At 42.1% G+C, this 17,899-nt stretch overlaps 2 protein-coding genes and 1 long non-coding RNA gene across 3 annotated transcripts; all 3 read left to right on the top strand.

Annotated features, from left to right (window-relative positions):
• Positions 1–327: 327 nt before the first annotated feature.
• LOC133461382 (uncharacterized) lies at positions 328–1,603 on the top strand. The gene is made up of 3 exons (XR_009784189.1): positions 328–434; positions 666–859; positions 1,090–1,603. It is a non-coding gene; the product is annotated as an uncharacterized LOC133461382 (long non-coding RNA).
• A 1,148-nt stretch (positions 1,604–2,751) lies between these two features.
• LOC133461010 (sperm acrosome membrane-associated protein 4-like) lies at positions 2,752–6,657 on the top strand. Its single transcript, XM_061741759.1, has 3 exons — positions 2,752–2,906; positions 3,282–3,392; positions 6,233–6,657. Exons 1-3 carry the CDS (start codon positions 2,855–2,857, stop codon positions 6,445–6,447), a joined length of 378 nt encoding a protein of 125 aa, XP_061597743.1. The 5' UTR covers positions 2,752–2,854; the 3' UTR covers positions 6,448–6,657.
• Positions 6,658–12,987: 6,330 nt separating this feature from the next.
• On the top strand, positions 12,988–16,321 carry LOC133461320 (protein Bouncer-like). The gene is made up of 3 exons (XM_061742181.1): positions 12,988–13,136; positions 13,415–13,525; positions 15,962–16,321. The coding sequence occupies exons 1-3, from the start codon at positions 13,076–13,078 to the stop codon at positions 16,174–16,176; spliced, it is 387 nt and encodes a 128-aa protein (XP_061598165.1). The 5' UTR covers positions 12,988–13,075; the 3' UTR covers positions 16,177–16,321.
• Positions 16,322–17,899: the final 1,578 nt, after the last annotated feature.

The raw sequence follows: 17,899 nt of genomic DNA, 5'->3' as shown, positions 1-17,899 counted from the left end.
AGACAGAAACAGGGTCCCTAGCTGCTGACTGCCGGGTACACCATCACCAGGACCTGCTGCAGCACCGACTTCTGTAACGGTTGCACAAGAACAGCTGTCTGGATCCTGGTGTTGGGCCACAGTCCTATGTGAACATGGGAAGCCTTAATTTGAAGGCCCAGCTCTGAGGCCTCTCTCTGAGACTAGCCTTGATTTTCTTAAACAAAGGAACCTCCATAATGACTCAAAGCCCGAGCGGGCTTTGCATTTACGGCCCTTCGGTGATAAGGAATAGCACCGTCATTGGGCGTAGACTCCAAAACGCAGGAGTGGCCGCTTACCGATTTATGGCAGCCTGGGCCCAGCAGGATCACCTGCGGAGTGGAACCACCCAGCTGTTCACCAAGGAATGCTGACCGGCCAAACCACCTTTTTCTTTAACTACAAAGATCCACGTAAAAGGCTGTTTTGTGTCTAGGCAGAGAAACATAGTTAACACATTTAACTAGCGTAATTTTGCGTTGTGAGCCGGACTGCTGATCCCGACACAACTGTGTTTATTAGTTAGTTTAAGTCTGTTTGTTTATTTTATTGTTTGTCTAGCGTTGCATCCACGTCACTGGATCTTGATGACATGTTTTTCTTTTTCTTTTTTTTTGGGGGGGGGGGGTGACATCCGCTGCTAGTCCAAGACGCGAAAAACACATGGAAACGCACAACAAGCACACGAGCCCTGGAAATCTGCAAGAGAAAAAAACAAACTGACACGAGAACAGGCAGAGACACTAGCAGCAACCATCCCAGGTACCCGGGACCCAATCAAAGCTAGGCTAGGCTACTGCGACTATCTGAACCCCAAAACTGTGGAGTAAGCATGCAGGTGAACGAGCAGATGTGTGTAACTGTGTGTGTGTGTGTGTGTGTGTGTGTGTGTGTGTGTGTGTGTGTGTGTGTGTGTGTGTGTGTGTGTGTGTGTGTGTGTGTGTGTCCAGTCCAAACTACCAAATAATAATAATAATAATAATAATCATTGTTATAATAATAATAATAATAATTATATATATATATTATATATTATAAACCCAAAATTTTGTGCGTCTTCCATTGCAGGGCTCTTACATACCAGCCAGGCCAGCCCGTCCCAGGCCGACGAGGGAACCTGGGTGGAGTTGGCCCCTCCAAAGACGTTAAGTATCCTTGTTAAGTGTATCTCTATAAAATGCTGAGTGTGTATTCTAAGATGATATTAAAATCGTGGGGCGGGGAATACCGGGGCATGTGGGACAGTGTCCCCCACGCCCCGGACCCCCCGACCCCTCGGACCTATGTGTGCGGGGCCGGCCCACCGAGCTGGGCCAGGGCCCCACCGCACCCCCAGGAGCAGCCCCCCGGCGCCACCGGAGCCACCAGGCGGAGGAGGAAATGGCACAACATCCTTCCATTCACACTGACGACAGATAACATAGACACCTGGGAATGACTCCCCTCGCCTCGCAGCGCCCCTTGTGACCAAGAGATCTGGTCAGTGTTGAGAGAGAGGTCCGCCTCCCATTTTGAGATCGGAAGAGAGACTGAGTTATCTATTAACCTGTAGAGTTTCGATAGCAATTTTGGGGTGTTTAGATTAAAGGTATTGTGACATCATTTTTAACATGCTTTTAACACTATTAAAAGTCTTGGCCAACATCCCTCAAATGTGTCTAAAAGAGTGTAACAAGAAAAACTTCACTCTAGTACTCCATTCCTGGCTTTTTATGACAGTGTTTTTTTGCGCCGTGAAAAATGCTTCCTTTTCCCCCTTTCCTGTCAATCATTGCGCCGCTCCTCCTCCAAACCTCCTCCAACCAACCGCTACACACTTCTGCCGTCTTCACACACACACGCGCGCACACCGACCACAAACACCCACACACACAGCCCAGACAGGGCGACTACAGCCCGGGGATGAAGTCCAACCGGGACCAGAGGACCGGGACTGCAGCTCCCCGCGAGCAATACGCTCACAGCGGCGTCGGAGAGTTAAGCCGGGAGCGACAGGCGAAGCATGCACGGAAAAGCAGCAGGGCGAAGCAGACAGTCCACAGCAAACAATCATAAAAATAAAGGCATGTAAGCAACAGTGTCCCCTTATCTTAAGTCCAGTCAGTGGCCGCGGGTCTTCTTAGCAGTTTTCCTCCGGTGATTAGAACAAAAGAGGCTCTGGCCGTGTTAAGCCTGATTTATGGTTCCGCGTTAAATCGACGCAGAGCCTACGCCGTAGGGTTCAGCGTACGGTGCGCGTCGCCGCGTAACCCTACGCCGTAGGCTCTGCGTCGGTGTAACGCGGAACCTTAAATCAGCCTTTATGGTGCGCTGGAGAGGAGAGGAGACAGGGAGCTGGGTGGAGGGGGCGGTGATTTAGCGGGCCCTGATGTCACGGCCCGCCACCAAACCAGGTGCGCCGTTTTTGCACAGTTATGCGGAAAATCCCAGAAAGCACACAATACACTGAATGTTAAAAGTTCGTTGTTTTTTGGGTGTAATTGATGTCAAGACACCCAACAAAACACAAAAAATCAAGAAAAATGTGTTTTTCATGTCACAATACCTTTAAGTAACTCTATCATCTTAGTGGGAAGTTGCAGATCCAGTTTTCCAAAAATAAAAATGAATGAATCATAAACTTTTCTTGACGCAGGTATTTCAGGTATGTTTTTTTTTCATAAATGACTTCCTCGTTACAGATGTAACTGTGAACCGGATGAACCTGATTTTTGCATTGTTCTCCACCAGTATATATGACCATTCTTTCCTTGCTTGACAGAGTCAGTCGTTTAGACACCCAAGAGAATCACATTTTCAAAGGACTCAATAAGCCCCACTAACCCTGAGAACGATGAATAACCTCTGGAAAACACTGATCCTCCTGACTGCCTTCGTCGCTGCAAGTGAGTTAGAAATAATGTCTTATTTGTAATGTTGACATCAGAATGTTTTCTTTAATGTTGAAGAGTAAAATTCAAGTAAATCTTTATTATTTTATATATATTATACAGATATTATAGCTCTAAAGCTAATTGAACTGTTGCAATTCAAATTATTACCCTATTTTTTTATGTGGCAGTTATATAATAAGATGTACTCTTGTTCATATTTTACACTATATAAAATCTTTTGAGAAATGGTTCAGCATGGCAGCGTTGTGGTGTAGTGGTTAGCACAGTTGCATCACAGTAAGAAGGTTCCTGGTCTGATTCTTGGCAGGAGTCTGTCTGTGTGGCGTTTGCATGTTCTGAAGGATTTTTGCTTGTTTCCTCCAACAGCACATTGCTTGACCTGCCGTACCTGTCCAGTCAGCATCCTGGGGAACTGCCTGTTTGCAAGTGACACCACATGTGCCAACAACACAAACAGCTGCTTCTTTGGAGAAGCAAGTAAGGAAACCTCACTTGACTTGGGACCTACAGATATACATTTATCTCAACTCAGTGAATATGGAAATATTTAATTGAGGCTTGAGTCATTGTGTTTCTACAGTTTTCTCAGAATTACCGACTCAATTTATGATTAGGGATATTTTTATTCCAGAAGAGATAACTGAAGAGCTCATTAAAGAATAATGCGTGTTGAAGAGTTTTCCACTTTAAACTATACTTTGATGTTTTGGGGGGGGTTTGTTTTAGTTTTAAAATCAGCTCATTGTCTATTCATTTAGCGTCACTTAGGGCCCATTGAACTATAAACATGTCTCAGCCGTTCATCTACATTCCATGTGCACATGTTGCAGACACATTTGGATAACTGAAACATCAACCAGATGAAGCCGCATTCAAACAGTGGGAGTAAGGGAAAGCAATTATTAAAAGAAATTAAAGCTGCAAGCAGCGATGATCGGGCCCTCGCATTCATGGCCACCGCCCTCCATAAACATATCAGAAATGACACCACCCACGACTTCCTATGTCAAACCATTCAAAGGTTATGGCAGAAAATAGGAACTATGCAATATCGACCAATCAGAAGAAGGGGCGGGGCTAATTCAGGCCAATTATGGTCAAGGACTCAATACTGAGTCCGATGACACCACCCACAAGTCTTTATGTCAAACCATTCAAAAGTTATGGCAGAGAAAAGTATTCTAGGGGGCGCTGTTGAGCCATCTTGCCACGCCCATTAATGCAAACCATGAAATATCAAATTTATCACCAGGCCTGGCTTGCATGCAAAATTTGGTGACTTTTGGGGAACTATCAAATATGGACCAATCAGATGAAAGGGGGGCGCGCTTTTTGGCATCTAGCGTCGCCACGGTAACGCTTTTGAAAGAGAAAAGTAATGCACATCGTCGCAGGATGGAGACGCACATTTTGATGTATAACACACCTGGGTGCACGTTACGGTTCGGGCTCTGAAGCGGCTGAAGAAATGGCATAAATTTCGCCAAAATGACGACGATTAATTCAAAATGTTCAAAATGTCCGACTTCCCGTTCGGTTTCAGCCGTGGCGCCAAGAGACTTTTCTTTAAGTTGCGACATGATACAGGTGTGTACCGATTTTCGTGCATGTACGTCAAACCGTAACGTGGGGCTTGAGGCACAAAGTTTTCAAGGGGGCGCTGTTGAGACATTTTGCCATGCCCATTAATGCAAACCATTAAATATTAAATTTTTCGCCAGGCCTGGTTTGAGTGCAAAATTTGGTGACTTTTGGGGCACGTTTAGGGGGGCAAAAAGGCCCTCCTTTCGTCAGAAGAATAATAATAATTCCTATAGATACAATACGGCCTTCGCACTGTAAGTGCTTGGGCCCTAATTATACCATGCAAGATGTAGCTATAATGCTCCATTTCCACTCGTGCGTCCTAACAGAGCTAACAAGTTACATGTGAACAGAAATACAAAACACATAACATAAATGATCAATAATGAATTTAAAAAAATGAAAAACTGCCTCAGAATTTTTCAAGTCATTAAATTAAGCAATCTAGAAAAAATACTTAAATGTTGATAATATAATAATTTATTATCAGTGCAACACAAAAAGTAATTGGTGTTAGCTTAAGAATAAAACTGAATGTTGAATGGTACAATTGTCTTATTGTCCCAGGATTCAACAGTCTCCTTCTCTTTGACTGTGTTGACGTCTTTTACATGTGATGGCTTTGATAAGCAAGCATGAGTTGACGCGTTCAAAAGTTCAAAATGTTTTACTATTTCAAGAAACAATGCAGAAGCTATCCAATCTAATCTGAGTGACTCACTTCTCATCTTGTTACTGGATGTTGCAACAATCCCATATGTCAGGCCAGCCCACTGTGGAGCCTTGTCACATCGAGTCAGTGTAAATCTCACCTTGGACAACTCAGAAATATCTTAATTTAAAATGTTTTTCATGCCGTTGTACTTGATGCCTTAGTTAGTATGAAGATTTAGCTTTGCTCTAATTTGGAAACTAAGTTACACGGACAAAGATTTGCTCTGTGATGGCATTAAGCTCCATTTTAAGAAACAACCTTTGCCTTGGGCACATTTTTCCCCTCTTTTTAAGCTCTTTTTGTTATCTTTATGGTATCAATGATTGTTGAAATAATCGTTCACCGATCATTATTTGACACACGTAGCATCTTCTCAGAGAGCCCACTGCCTCAAGGTTTTGAAGGATTATACCTCCGTTCCAATATGCTTCTGTACACACACGTAATACATAGGTTTAATTGATTTCCACAGGAACCTGTGTGACCACTGTCATAGTTGTGAAATGCTTCCTTCCAATGTTTTTTTTTTTTATTTGCATAATTTGGCTCCCATGCATTTCAAAATTGAATCTATAAAATAAATGTACTGTGTAAGCTAGCACTGGAAGAACGAATACCTACAAGGCTTTTTGTTTGGAAAAACTTACATATTAGACTACTGTTAGCATTGTTGCTCCTCAGCAGCTAGGTTGCATACGAACATCAAGCCAACATCTTTTAACAGCACTATCTTGCTTTGATCATTAGAAGCATATCACATATTTAATATGGATTAACAGCATATTGAAAGAGGGCATTTAGTATTTTGTTTTGTGGTGTTTGGAGACTAAATTGTGTCGTGTACGGTGAATTTTGGGGAGAAATTATGCACCAAATCGGTTGTAGTTATTTATTTGGAAAAAAAAACACAATAAACTTCCTTCGGTTGTTTCACTTTGTAGCTAAAGTGTGCAGCTATCTTGTCATATAGTACTTAACTACTAACATTGTTTTTGCTCTTTCTCTCTCTTCCTTTTAGAATTCAATGCCACAGGTGCGGTGACCCTGAAATTTCGCGGCTGCACAGACTCTGACGTGTGTAACAAGACGCTGACTGGCAGCCTCTTTGGTGCCGCCTACACCAGTACCCTCCGGTGCTGCGAGTCGAACCTGTGCAACAGCGCCACCACTATGCAGCTGCCTCTGACTGTGGCCGTCTTCACTGCTGTCCTGTCTTCACTCTGGAGCCTCTGAGTTGTCGTCCTGTATGATCTCTTTCACTGCCCAAAGCTGATTCTTGCTTGATTGTTTGATATGATCTATCTCATCACTGAGATCAAATGAAAATCAAATATACAGGTATTTTATTCTAAATCCATATTTTTTTAAACTTCAAAAGTTTGCATTTTTGTGTTTTCTTACTTAACATGAAATATGATGAAATAAAACAGTGAGGACCTGGGATATTTGCTGTTTTGCCTTGTCACTGTGATGTTGTTCCTTAATGTGCATTAATTCCTCCTTTTGTCTGTTGTTATGTCTGATCAATAAACCACTACATTATAATAAGACTACAGGAAGGGTGTCTCCAAAATACATAATGCGCTTTTGAATAGGTGATTCATAATTTAGTATAAAAACCACTCCGAACACAACAGGAACCACCTCAGACGGAACACGAAGCACCCTGAACACAACCAGAACCACCCCAAACACAAGCAGCAGCAAGCAAGATGTTCTACAAGCAGCAGCAAGAGCTTTGGTTTGGGGCTGTAGTGGTTGTGTTCGGGGTGGTTTTATGTCAGTTTGAGGTGTTTACGGTTGCAGTTCGGGCCGTATTAACGGACGAAAAAAGAGTGCGGAATAATAATAAGAACTAGACACAAAATTCCCTGGAAATTTTGAAGTGCCACGGGACTACTGCTGGTGATTGCGATTTTCTATATCAAACCATTCAAAAGTTATTGCAGAAAATAGGAACTATCACATATCGACCAATCAGAAGAAGGGGCGGGGCTAATTTGCACCAATGAAGGTCAAGGACTCAATACCGAGTCCGATGACACCACCCACTACTCTCTATGTCAAACCATTCAAAAGTTATAGCACCTACTGGGGGTTATTTACTGTGTGTGTGTGTGTGTGTGTGTGGTTGGGGGAGGGGCAGGTTCAGTACTAGAGAAAAAAAAAATGTTCATTACTATAGAAGGGGGGGGATGAGTCAGCGCACAGAACCTTCCGGTTAACCCTGATTTTGGCTTCTGACAAGGTCTCAAATCACTCCGATTTGTGATCAAACCGTAGCTCGTAGCAGAAAAACGAAAACATTTTGAAAGACACGGAAGCCGGCAGATTCTGACAATCTTAATTTTATTCAGATATTCCTTAAAATGAGGGAGTAAGCTCAGTGCTAAGACAGAGTGAGATTCTTTTGAAAAAAACGCTTGATTACATTACAGTGAATGGGGACTGAGTCAGGTATTGGCGCCGCTCTAGCCCCCCCCCCCCCCCCCCCGTTTAAATTTTTTCTGCATACCCCGCCTGTCAAAGTCACATTTTATGAATCCCAACACCTATGTCTACATTCTGACCAAAAATTATTTGGCCGTGAACTTGAGTTACAAATAAAAATTTGGGTTATTTTTTACTGTTTCTCACACTCTACCAAATGAATTCCGCACTTGACGAAAAAGTGATTTCCAGTCCTCGCTTGTGTGCTCATATTTTGAAAAGTGTACATCTTATTACACCGTGTCCTCACTGCATGCGACGCGAGCGAGCGTCAGCGTCAAAAACAATTACATTGCTTTATTTTTTATTGCACTCTCCATAATGGTTGCGAGTGACGCGGCGTGACGCGGCGTGAGGCGGCGTGACGCGGCGTGGCGCGGCGCGCCATTTTGAGCTGGACTTTTGTCGGACGCCCTGTCTCTATTTTCTTCCTGTCGCTCGCGTTGAAAGCCAGTTGAAAGCGCTGTAAGAAACAGTCATTTCAATACAAGAACCTCAATAAAGTGGCAGCTGGCTGGAGGGAGATCGCCAGGGAGCTGGAAGGTTCTGATAAGATAATAAGATATAATAATAAGAATCTTATTAGGGCTTAATTTGTGCCGGATCCTGCCGGAACAAGATCCAGCACCTATTTGATTGGATCCGGCACCTCATTTTATCCATATTCTCTCTGTGTTTTATTTCTCATTGAAGTTACTCATAGATCGCCTGAGTGTCTATTTCGGATGCATTTAATCAGTAAAAAGAGAAGAGGGCCCTTTTCTCTGCGCTCCCGCTCTCCTGCGCAGTGCGTCCCGTGACCGTCTCCATCACCAGCGGTTTCCCAAATCCAACTCAGCCTGGATCATTTCTCGTGACCTCTGCTTTTGTCCCACATCCAAGTAATGATGTGACATGCTGACATGTTTGCTGCATTTAACACCACACGCCGCTCACTCCACGCTGTTTGCTGTTTGATTGCGTCAGCACACGCCGTTATTAATTGTTCGTTTTTTTCCCCACTTACAGGACCTTTTCTCTCCCTCCCGATGTTCCGGGACCTATATAATAATAGGATGGTATTTCTTTCTGTCACTTTATTGAGGTTTTTATAGTGAAATGAGGAGGTATCATAGAGATAACTTCTCATTTCAACTAGCTGGATCAGCCTCATCCATGACTGTTTCTTACAGCGCTTTAACCAGCTTTCAATGCGAGCGGCAGGAAGAGAATAGAAGAACATTTAAATATCACAATATCAAACTTGTTTTCTGTTTAGAAAGTACAAACGTAGGAAGATTACAAGTAATCACCCATCTTTTACCTGTCTCTTTACTCTTTTAGGAGTTATTTTAGGAGTTTCTTTCAGGAGCGCACGGGCGGGTATAGTACGGTGAATAAAGGCTGATTTATGGTTACGTGTAAAATCGACGGCGTAGCCTACGGCGTAGGATACGCGGCGACGCGCACAGTTCGGTGCATGTCGCCGCGTACCCTATGCCGTAGGGTCTGCATTGGTGTAACGCGGAACAATAAATCAGCCTTTTAAAAAGCGAGTTTCAGCTGTCAATCAAAAGAACGTGGGGGCCGATAACGCGTTCAGTGTTGACAGAGCGCGTCCGAACCCATGCAGTGCGACGCGATAGTCGGATGCTCGCGTCCAGTTAGGACAAGCTGTTAGGAAAAAACTGTTTGGTGTTTTGGAGAGAAGTTTTGAAGTTTGAATGACATTTCTGGCCTTCGGCAGGAGGGTCCCCCCTTATGAGCCTGGTCCTGCTCAAGGTTTCTTCCCTCCTAAAGGGGAGTTTTTCCTTGCCACCGTTTGGCTTAAGGCTTTTCTCCCACTATGGGAGTTTTTACCTGCCATTGTTTATGTAATAATTGCTCAGGGGTTTATGTTTATGTTTATGTTTATGTTCATGTTCATGTTCTGGATCTCTGGAAAGCGTCTAGAGAAAACATCTGTTGTATTAGACGCTATATAAATAAAATTGAATTGAATTGAATTTCTACGTGCAGGTATGAGAGAGCTAGGTGACTCAGAAAAAAGGTGAATTTTGGCTTTTTTTTTACCTTCTCCCATCCACAGTAGGCTTTTGTGACATTCTGTGCCACACACATACATGGGAAAATCTCCCCATTAGTTTGGAAATTTGGAAATGTTTTTGCACTTCGTGCGAAAACTATTTGTGCGATCGCTCTGAAAATTCACAGGACTGTAGTTTAATTCAAGACCTACAACTTTCTAAGTCGGTTCAGAATTTTTTGAGTAACGGTGTGCGAGTGGTGAGGCCCCAAAGTTCTCCCAATGCGTTCCAGATGGCCAAAAAAGCGCACGTTTTCGCACGTTGCGCAAAAAAGTGCGCACCAATTGCTAATAAAAGTCATACCACTCGATTCCCGCTTAAGTCGCACGTTTCTACGTTTTTACTTTTTTACTTTGCACGTTTTCTCGAAGCTGCGTGACTAGTTACGCGCCAAAGTTTATATGGAAGAATAAATAATTAAGCCTGAGCAATAATAAGAGTGGCTCTGGCTGCGCCAGAGGCACTCCTCCTCCATTGCTATTGCATAGCTGTGGAAGAGGAGTGCCTCTGGCGCAGCCGTGACACTAACTAGAAAATTTCAGGAAATTTTGATATGGGCATGCCCTACTGCCCATTCGTCCCCTCTTGCTGCTTTGGTTTGGGGCTGTAGTGTTTGTGTTCGGCGTGGTTCTATGTCAGTTTGAGGTGTTTACGGTTGTATTGCATTCATTCCTGTGCTCCCCGCAGGGGGTGTGGTTTACGGTTGTTAATAAACCACAACCCCTGCTTCGGGGTTGTGTGGTTTAGGGTGATTAATAATGGCCAAGAAGTAGTTTAGGGTTGTTAATAAACCGTTAAATGTTGTTGATAAACCTTTGGGGATGGGGCCATTTGGCGGGCATTTTGACTTAAAATTTATGTAAATCACAGTTTCATGAAATTTGAATATGTTGTAGTCCACAGCGAGGTGAGTTTTGAAACATTTGAATCATGTCCCTACCTACGATAACCTGTTGCCTAGCAACAAGCGTCCAAAGTCAAATGGACATTTTTTTTTTAATTGAAAGTTTAATATCTCAAAAACTGTAATAATTAACATAATGAGGTTGAAAGATGTTTTGGTCCGAAGTTAACCGAGTCTGGAAACATTTAAATGATGTCGCTACGATAAAGTTTGGCCGAGCAATAAGCGTCCGAATTTTAACCTTTTTTTCCGCGTCTTGGCATCTAGCGTTGCCACGGTAATGCTTTTGACTGAGAAAAGTATTGCCCTTCGAGGCACGATGGATCCACATGTGTTGATGTATGCTATGTGTGGGTGCACGTTCCAGTTCAGGCTACGTTAACGGATAGGTTTTTTTTTCACCGTGGTAAAAAACCCCATCCGAATGAATGGGGCCATTTGGCATGGATTTTGACATAAAATTTCCTTAAATCACAGCTTCATGAAATTTGAATATGTTGAAGTCCACAGCATGCCGAGTCGGGGAACATTTGTACGATGTCTATACGATAACCTGTTGCCTAGCAACAAGCGTCCAAAGTTAAATGGAAAGTCTTTATGTCAAACCATTCAAAAGTTATGGCAGAAAGTAGGAACTATCAAATATGGACCAATCAGATGAAGGGGGTGTGCGCTTTTTGGCGTCTATCGTCGCAGGATGGAGACGCACATTTTGATGTACAACACACCTGGGTGCACGTTACGGTTCGGGCCGTATTAACTGCCGAAGGAATGGCATAAATTGCGCCAAAATTACACGATTAATTGAAAATGGCCGACTTCCTGTTCGGTTTCGGCCATGGCGCCAAGAGACTTTTCTTTAATTTGCGATATGATACAGGTGTGTACCGATTTTTGTGCATGGACATCAAACCGTATTGTGGGGCTTGAGGCACAAAGTTTTCAAGGGGGCGCTGTTGAGCCATTTTGCCACGCCCATTAATGCAAACCATTAAATATCACATTTTTCACCAGGCTGGCTTGCGTGCAAAATTTGGTGACTTTTGGGACACGTTTAGGGGGCAAAAAGGCCCTCCTTTCGTCGGAAAAAGAAAGAAGAAAAATTCCTACAGATACAATAGGGCCTTCGCACTGTAAGTGCTCGGGCCCTAATAATAAAAGATATTGTAGCAGTGCAATTTAAAATAAATTTGAGGAGAGAAATTGTTGGATAGGAGACGTAGTTGAAATCTTCAGAGCTCAATCTGAATGTGTTAGAGTTGTGTTTATCACCAGGGAAAAACTGTGGTTATGTCACGCAGAACTTGTAGGTAAAACTGGTTACATGGATGGAAACTCAGAGCCAGAAGTTCCACATCTGGGGTGCAGGGATGCTCCTTCGTAGTCCAATGTCAAAGATTACACCATCTGTTATCATTAAGCACTGCAGCACTCCCACCACGCTTCTGTCAGTCTGTCTGAAGTATTTGGTCCACCTGCATTTTTTGAAGTATACGGATGCAAGAGACCAGAACACGCTGACACGAGGAACACAGTACTCCTGCTGCCTCCAATTAATCCTACGAGCTTATCAATCTAACCTCACACTCCCCAGGATCATGGAAAGATCCAGACTAAAAATGAAAAAAACAAAAAAAAAATTATCAACACCCTTTCTTTTAATGCTCCATTTTTCTCTTGTCTACTCCCCTCCATCCCTGACCTCTCCTCTTCAGCTCATTTGTATTTGAGGTCTTCGCTGATCAGTGGATCGTTGATCAGTTTGTTAGTCATGCTTTTTAATATGAAATCTTTATTTTTTAATTCTCTCCTCCATGAACCTTTAACATCAATGGTTTGATACGCTTCCAGACTCAAGGGTGTCTGTCTTCATCTCTGTGCAAACAGACAGAAACAGGGTCCCTAGCTGCTGACTGCCGGGTACACCATCACCAGGACCTGCTGCAGCACCGACTTCTGTAACGGAGCCACATCTGTCCAGCTCACACTCACTGCTGCTCTGGTTGCACAAGAACAGCTGTCTGGATCCCGGTGACCCTTTGAAACAACAGCAACAAAAATTCACTTTTATACCATCTATACTACTATACAAATAACTTTGTCAAGATTGGTGAACCTTTCTCCCTTGTACTTTGAACAAAAATAAATATTTAAAAAATGGGATTTGTTGAAAAAATAAAAAATGAATGAATCATAAACTTTTCTTGACGCAGGTATTTCTGTTTTTTTTTTCATAAATGACTTCCTCGTTACAGATGTACAGTAACTGTGAACCGGATGAACCAGATTTTTGCATTTTTCTCCACCAGTATATATGACCATTCTTTCCTTGCTTGAGCAGTGACAACCAAGAGAATCATATTTTTACAGGACTCAATTATCCCCACTAACCCTGAGAACGATGAATAACCTCTGGAAAACACTGATCCTCCTGATCGCCTTCGTCGCTGCAAGTGCTTCAGGTGAGTTAGAAATAATGTCTTATTTGTAAAGTTGACATGAGAAAATTTCTTTAATGTTAAAAAGTTAAATTTAGGTAAATCTTTATTATTTTAACCAAATATTATAGCTCTAAAGCTAATTGAACTGTTGCAATTCAAATTATTACCCTATTTTTTTAAGTGGCAGTTATATAATAAGATGTACTCTTGTTCATATTTTACACTATATATAATCTTTTGAAAAGTGGTTCAGCATTAAGACGCAGTAAGACCCGATTTTTGCTTGTTTCCTCCAACAGCACATTGCTTGACCTGCCGTACCTGTCCAGTCAGCATCCTGGGGAACTGCCTGCTTCCAACTGACACGGAATGTGCCAGCCACACACAGACCTGCTTCTTTGGAGAAGCAAGTAAGGAAACCTCACTTGACTTGGGACCTACAGATATACATTTATCTCAACTCAGTGAATATGGAAATATTTAAATGAGGCTTGAGTCATTGTGTTTCTACAGTTTTCTCAGAATGACCGACTCAATTTATGATTAGGGATGTTTTTATTCCAGAAGAGATAACTGAAGAGCTCATTAAAGAATAATGCGTGTTGAAGAGTTTTCAACTTTAAACTATACTTTGATGGGTTTTTTTTTGGGGGGGGGGGGCATTTGTTTTTGTTTTAAAATCAGGTCATTGTCTATTCATTTAGCGTCACTTAGGGTCCATTGAACTATAAACATGTCTCAGCCATTCATCTACATTCCATGTGCACATGTTGCAGACACATTTGGATAACTGAAACATCAACCAGATGAAGCCGCATTCAAACAGTGGGAGTAAGGGAAGGCAACCCCGGTCCCCAAGATCTACTGTCCTGCATGTTTTAGCTTGTCCTTGCATCAACCCAATCATGGTCGCCATCAGCTTGCTATCAAGATGTGCACAAGTCTGTTAATGACGCAGTGATTTGTATCAGGATATGTTGAAGCGAGGAAACATCTAAAACACGTAGGTAAAAACAGGTATGTAAAAAAAAAAAAGAAAAAAGTTAAGCAGATTTAATATAACTAATGGTAAAAGCTGAAACCAGACATAAGTAGCCAGGTGTTCATTTATTTGATCTGAAGGAATTGCCTTCCCTGGATCACCTGTTTTGTGTAGAATATTTCCAAATTCAGACCTTAAATCTTTATCACCACAATATGAACCTGAGGTATTATTTAAGGTATTATTAAAAGAAATGATGCAATGCAAAATATAGCTATAATGCCCCATTTCCACTTGTGCATCCTAACAGAGCTAACAAGTTACATATGAACAAAAATAAAAAACACATAACATAAATTAGCAATAATGAATTTAAAAAATCAAAAACTGCCCCAGAATTTTACAAGTCAGACATTAAATGAAGCAATCTCAAAAAACGTGTTCAATGTTCATAATATAATAATAATTTATTGTCAGTGCAACACAAAAAGTAGTTGGTGTCAGCTTATGAGTAAAACTGAATGTTGAATGGTACAACTTTCTTATTGTCCCGGGATTCCACAGTCTCCTTGTTAACTGCTGACGTCTTTTACATGTGATGGCTTTGATAAGCGAGCATGAGTTGAGGCGTAAAGTTCCAAATGTTTTACTGTTTCAAGAAACAATGCAGAAGCTATCCAATCTAATCTGAGTGATCACCTCTCATCTTGTTACTGGATGTTACAACAATCCCATAGGTCAGGCCAGCCCACTGTTGAGCCTTGTCACATCGAGTCAGTTTAAATCTCACCTTGGACAACTCAGAAATATCTTAATTTAAAATGTTTTTCATGCCAATGTACTTTATGCCTTAGTTAGTATGAAGATTTGGCTTTGCTCTCCTTTGGAAACTAAGTTACACGGACAAAGATTTGCTCTGTGATGGCATTAAGCTCCATTTTAAGAAACAACCTTTGCCTTAGGCACATTTTTCACCTCTTTTTTTAACCTTCCTTTATGTGCTATTACTGATTGTTGAAAAAAACGTTCACCTATCATTATTTGGCACACGTAGCATCTTCTCAGAGAGCCCACTGCCTCAAGTTTTTTGAAGGATTATACCTCCATTCCAATATGCTTCTGTACACACACGTAATACATCTACGGTTTAATTGAATTCCACAGGAACCTGTGTGACCACTGTCATAGTTGTGAAATGCTTCCTTCCAATGTTTGTTTTTTTTTGCATAATTTGGCTCCCATGCATTTCAAAATTTGAATTTATAAAATAAATACTGTGTAAGCTAGCACTGGAAAAAAAAAAAACGAATACCTACAAGGCTTTTTGTTTGGAAAAACGTATATTAGGCTGTTAGCATTGTTGCAGCTAGGTTGCATACGAACATCAAGCCAAAATCTTTTAACAGCACTATCTTGCTTTGATCATTAGAAGCATATCACATATTTAATATGGATTTACAGCATATTGAAAGAGGGCATTCAGGATTTTGTTTTGTGGTGTTTGGAGACTAAATTGTGTCGTGTACGGTGAATTTTGGGGAGAAATTATGCACCAAATCGGTTGTAGCTATTTATTTGAAAAAAAAAAACCCACAAGTAAACTTTTTTTTTTTTTTTTAGTTTAGTTTAGTTTATTTTCGGTCATGACACACAAAAAAATAAATAAAAAACCAAGAATAAAACTGACAACAAGAAAACGTTCAACTGTTCAAAGAAAACATAACAAAAAGTTTCCAGTATACAAATAAACAAATAACAAGTAAACTTCGTTCAGTTGTTTCACTTTGTAGCTAAAGTGTGCAGCTATCTTGTCATATACATAACTACTAACATTGTTTTTGCTCTTTCTCTCTCTTCCTTTTAGGATTCAATGCCCCTGGTGGGGCGACCCTGAACTTTCGCGGCTGCATAGAGCCTAGCGCGTGTAACCAGACGCTGACTGCCAGCGTCTTTGGGGCCGTCTACACCAGTACTACCCGGTGCTGCGGGTCGAACCTGTGCAACAGCGCCACCACTATGCAGCTGCCTCTGACTGTGGCCGTCTTCACTGCTGTCCTGTCTTCACTCTGGAGCCTCTGAGTTGTCGTCCTGTATGATCTCTTTCACTGCCCAAAGCTGATTCTTGCTTGATTGTTTGATATGATCTATCTCATCACTGAGATCAAATGAAAATAAAATATATTTTATTCTAAATTCGTCCAAATAAAACAGTGGGGACCTGGGACATTTGTTGTTTTGCCTTGTCAGTGTGATGGTGTTCCTTAATGTGCATTAATTCCTCCATTTGTCTGTTATATCTGATCAATAAACCACTACTTTATAATAAGACAACAGAAAGGGTGTCTCCAAAATACTTAATGCATTTTGGAATAGTTGATTCATAATTTAGTATAAAAACCTCTCCAAACACATCAGGAACCACCTCAGACGGAACACGAAGCACCCTAAACACAACCAGAACCACCCCAAACATTCCATTCCCCCCACATTCCTAGGTCAATAATACTATAAAAAGTGACTTTGCTGTTCACATAAAACTCAACTTATCATCATAAGCATATCAGAAATGACACCATCCACGACGCTCTATGTCAAACCATTCAAAAGTTATGGCAGAAAATAGGAACTATGAAATATCGACCAATCAGAAGAAGGGGCGGAGCCAATTTACACCAATGAAGGTTAAGGACTCTAAACCATGTCCGATGACACCACCCATGAGTCTTTATGTCAAACCATTCAAAAGTTATAGCAGAAAATAGGGACTATCAAATGTTGACCAATCAGATGAAGGAGCGGGGCTGATTCAGGCCAATAAAGGTCAAGTACTCACAACCAAGTCCGATGACACCACCCACGACTCTTTATGTCAAACCATTCAAAAGTTATGGCAGAAAGTAGGGACTATCAAATATGGACCAATCAGATGAAAGGGGGGCGCGCTTTTTGGCGTCTTTCGTTGCCACGGTAACACTTTTGACTGAGCAAAGTAATCTGCTTCGTCGCACGATAAAGAATGTCAAAGATTACACCATCTGTTACAGGGCTTGGTTGCCAAGTTGCATTCTGGGACGCGGCGGCCATGTTGGCAGCCTCGTGAGTGTAAACAAACAGCAGTGTAGTAGCAGTGTGGTAGCACCAAGTGAACGCAAAAAAAAAAGTTAAAATGCCGGAAAGGAACTGAAATTTACCGGCATACCTTAAACAAGGAAGCCAGGAAGCGGTATATGGAGAAAATTATTAACGGTTTGGATCCATATGAAATCCCTACTAAAGAGTTGAGCTCCGATGAGGACTTAAGGCTGGATTATGGTTTTGCAACAAATCGACGCCGAGCCTGCGCCGCAGGTTGCGCCGCGTCGCGCACCCCACGCCGCACGCCACGCCGCACGCCAAGCCGTGCCTGACACGCACCTCCCAAAAATTGTAACTACGCGTCAAGAGGTTGCAGACCAACGCAGACCGAGAGGGCATTGGTTCGCTTGGTAGCAACGCATTTCCGGTTTCCGATTCGTGAAGCAGTCGTGAACTTTCAGCGCTCTTTTCTTCGTGTATGTGTGATTTATTTTGTTTTGTTTTTTTTGCACAATAGTTGTCCTTATCTCTTTGATTCACTGTGACCGGAAAAGTCGGATAAACCATTCAGGAAAAGATCGCAACCCCCTAGAGCTCGCGGGGGGTATTGCACCGTGGCGAAATGGAGTGTTGGAGAAGTCCGAAGGGTTCACGACGGCGTCATGGCAACGGCGTGTGCTCTGCGTTGGTGTAGCGCAGAACCATAATCCAGCCTTTACTGCTGCAG

This window comes from Cololabis saira, chromosome 15 (assembly GCF_033807715.1).
Source record: "Cololabis saira isolate AMF1-May2022 chromosome 15, fColSai1.1, whole genome shotgun sequence".
In the NCBI taxonomy this organism is placed as follows: Eukaryota; Metazoa; Chordata; class Actinopteri; order Beloniformes; family Belonidae; genus Cololabis; species Cololabis saira.
The sequence above is the reverse complement of the archived record's forward strand: the minus strand, read 5'-3'. Positions and strand labels throughout refer to the sequence as shown.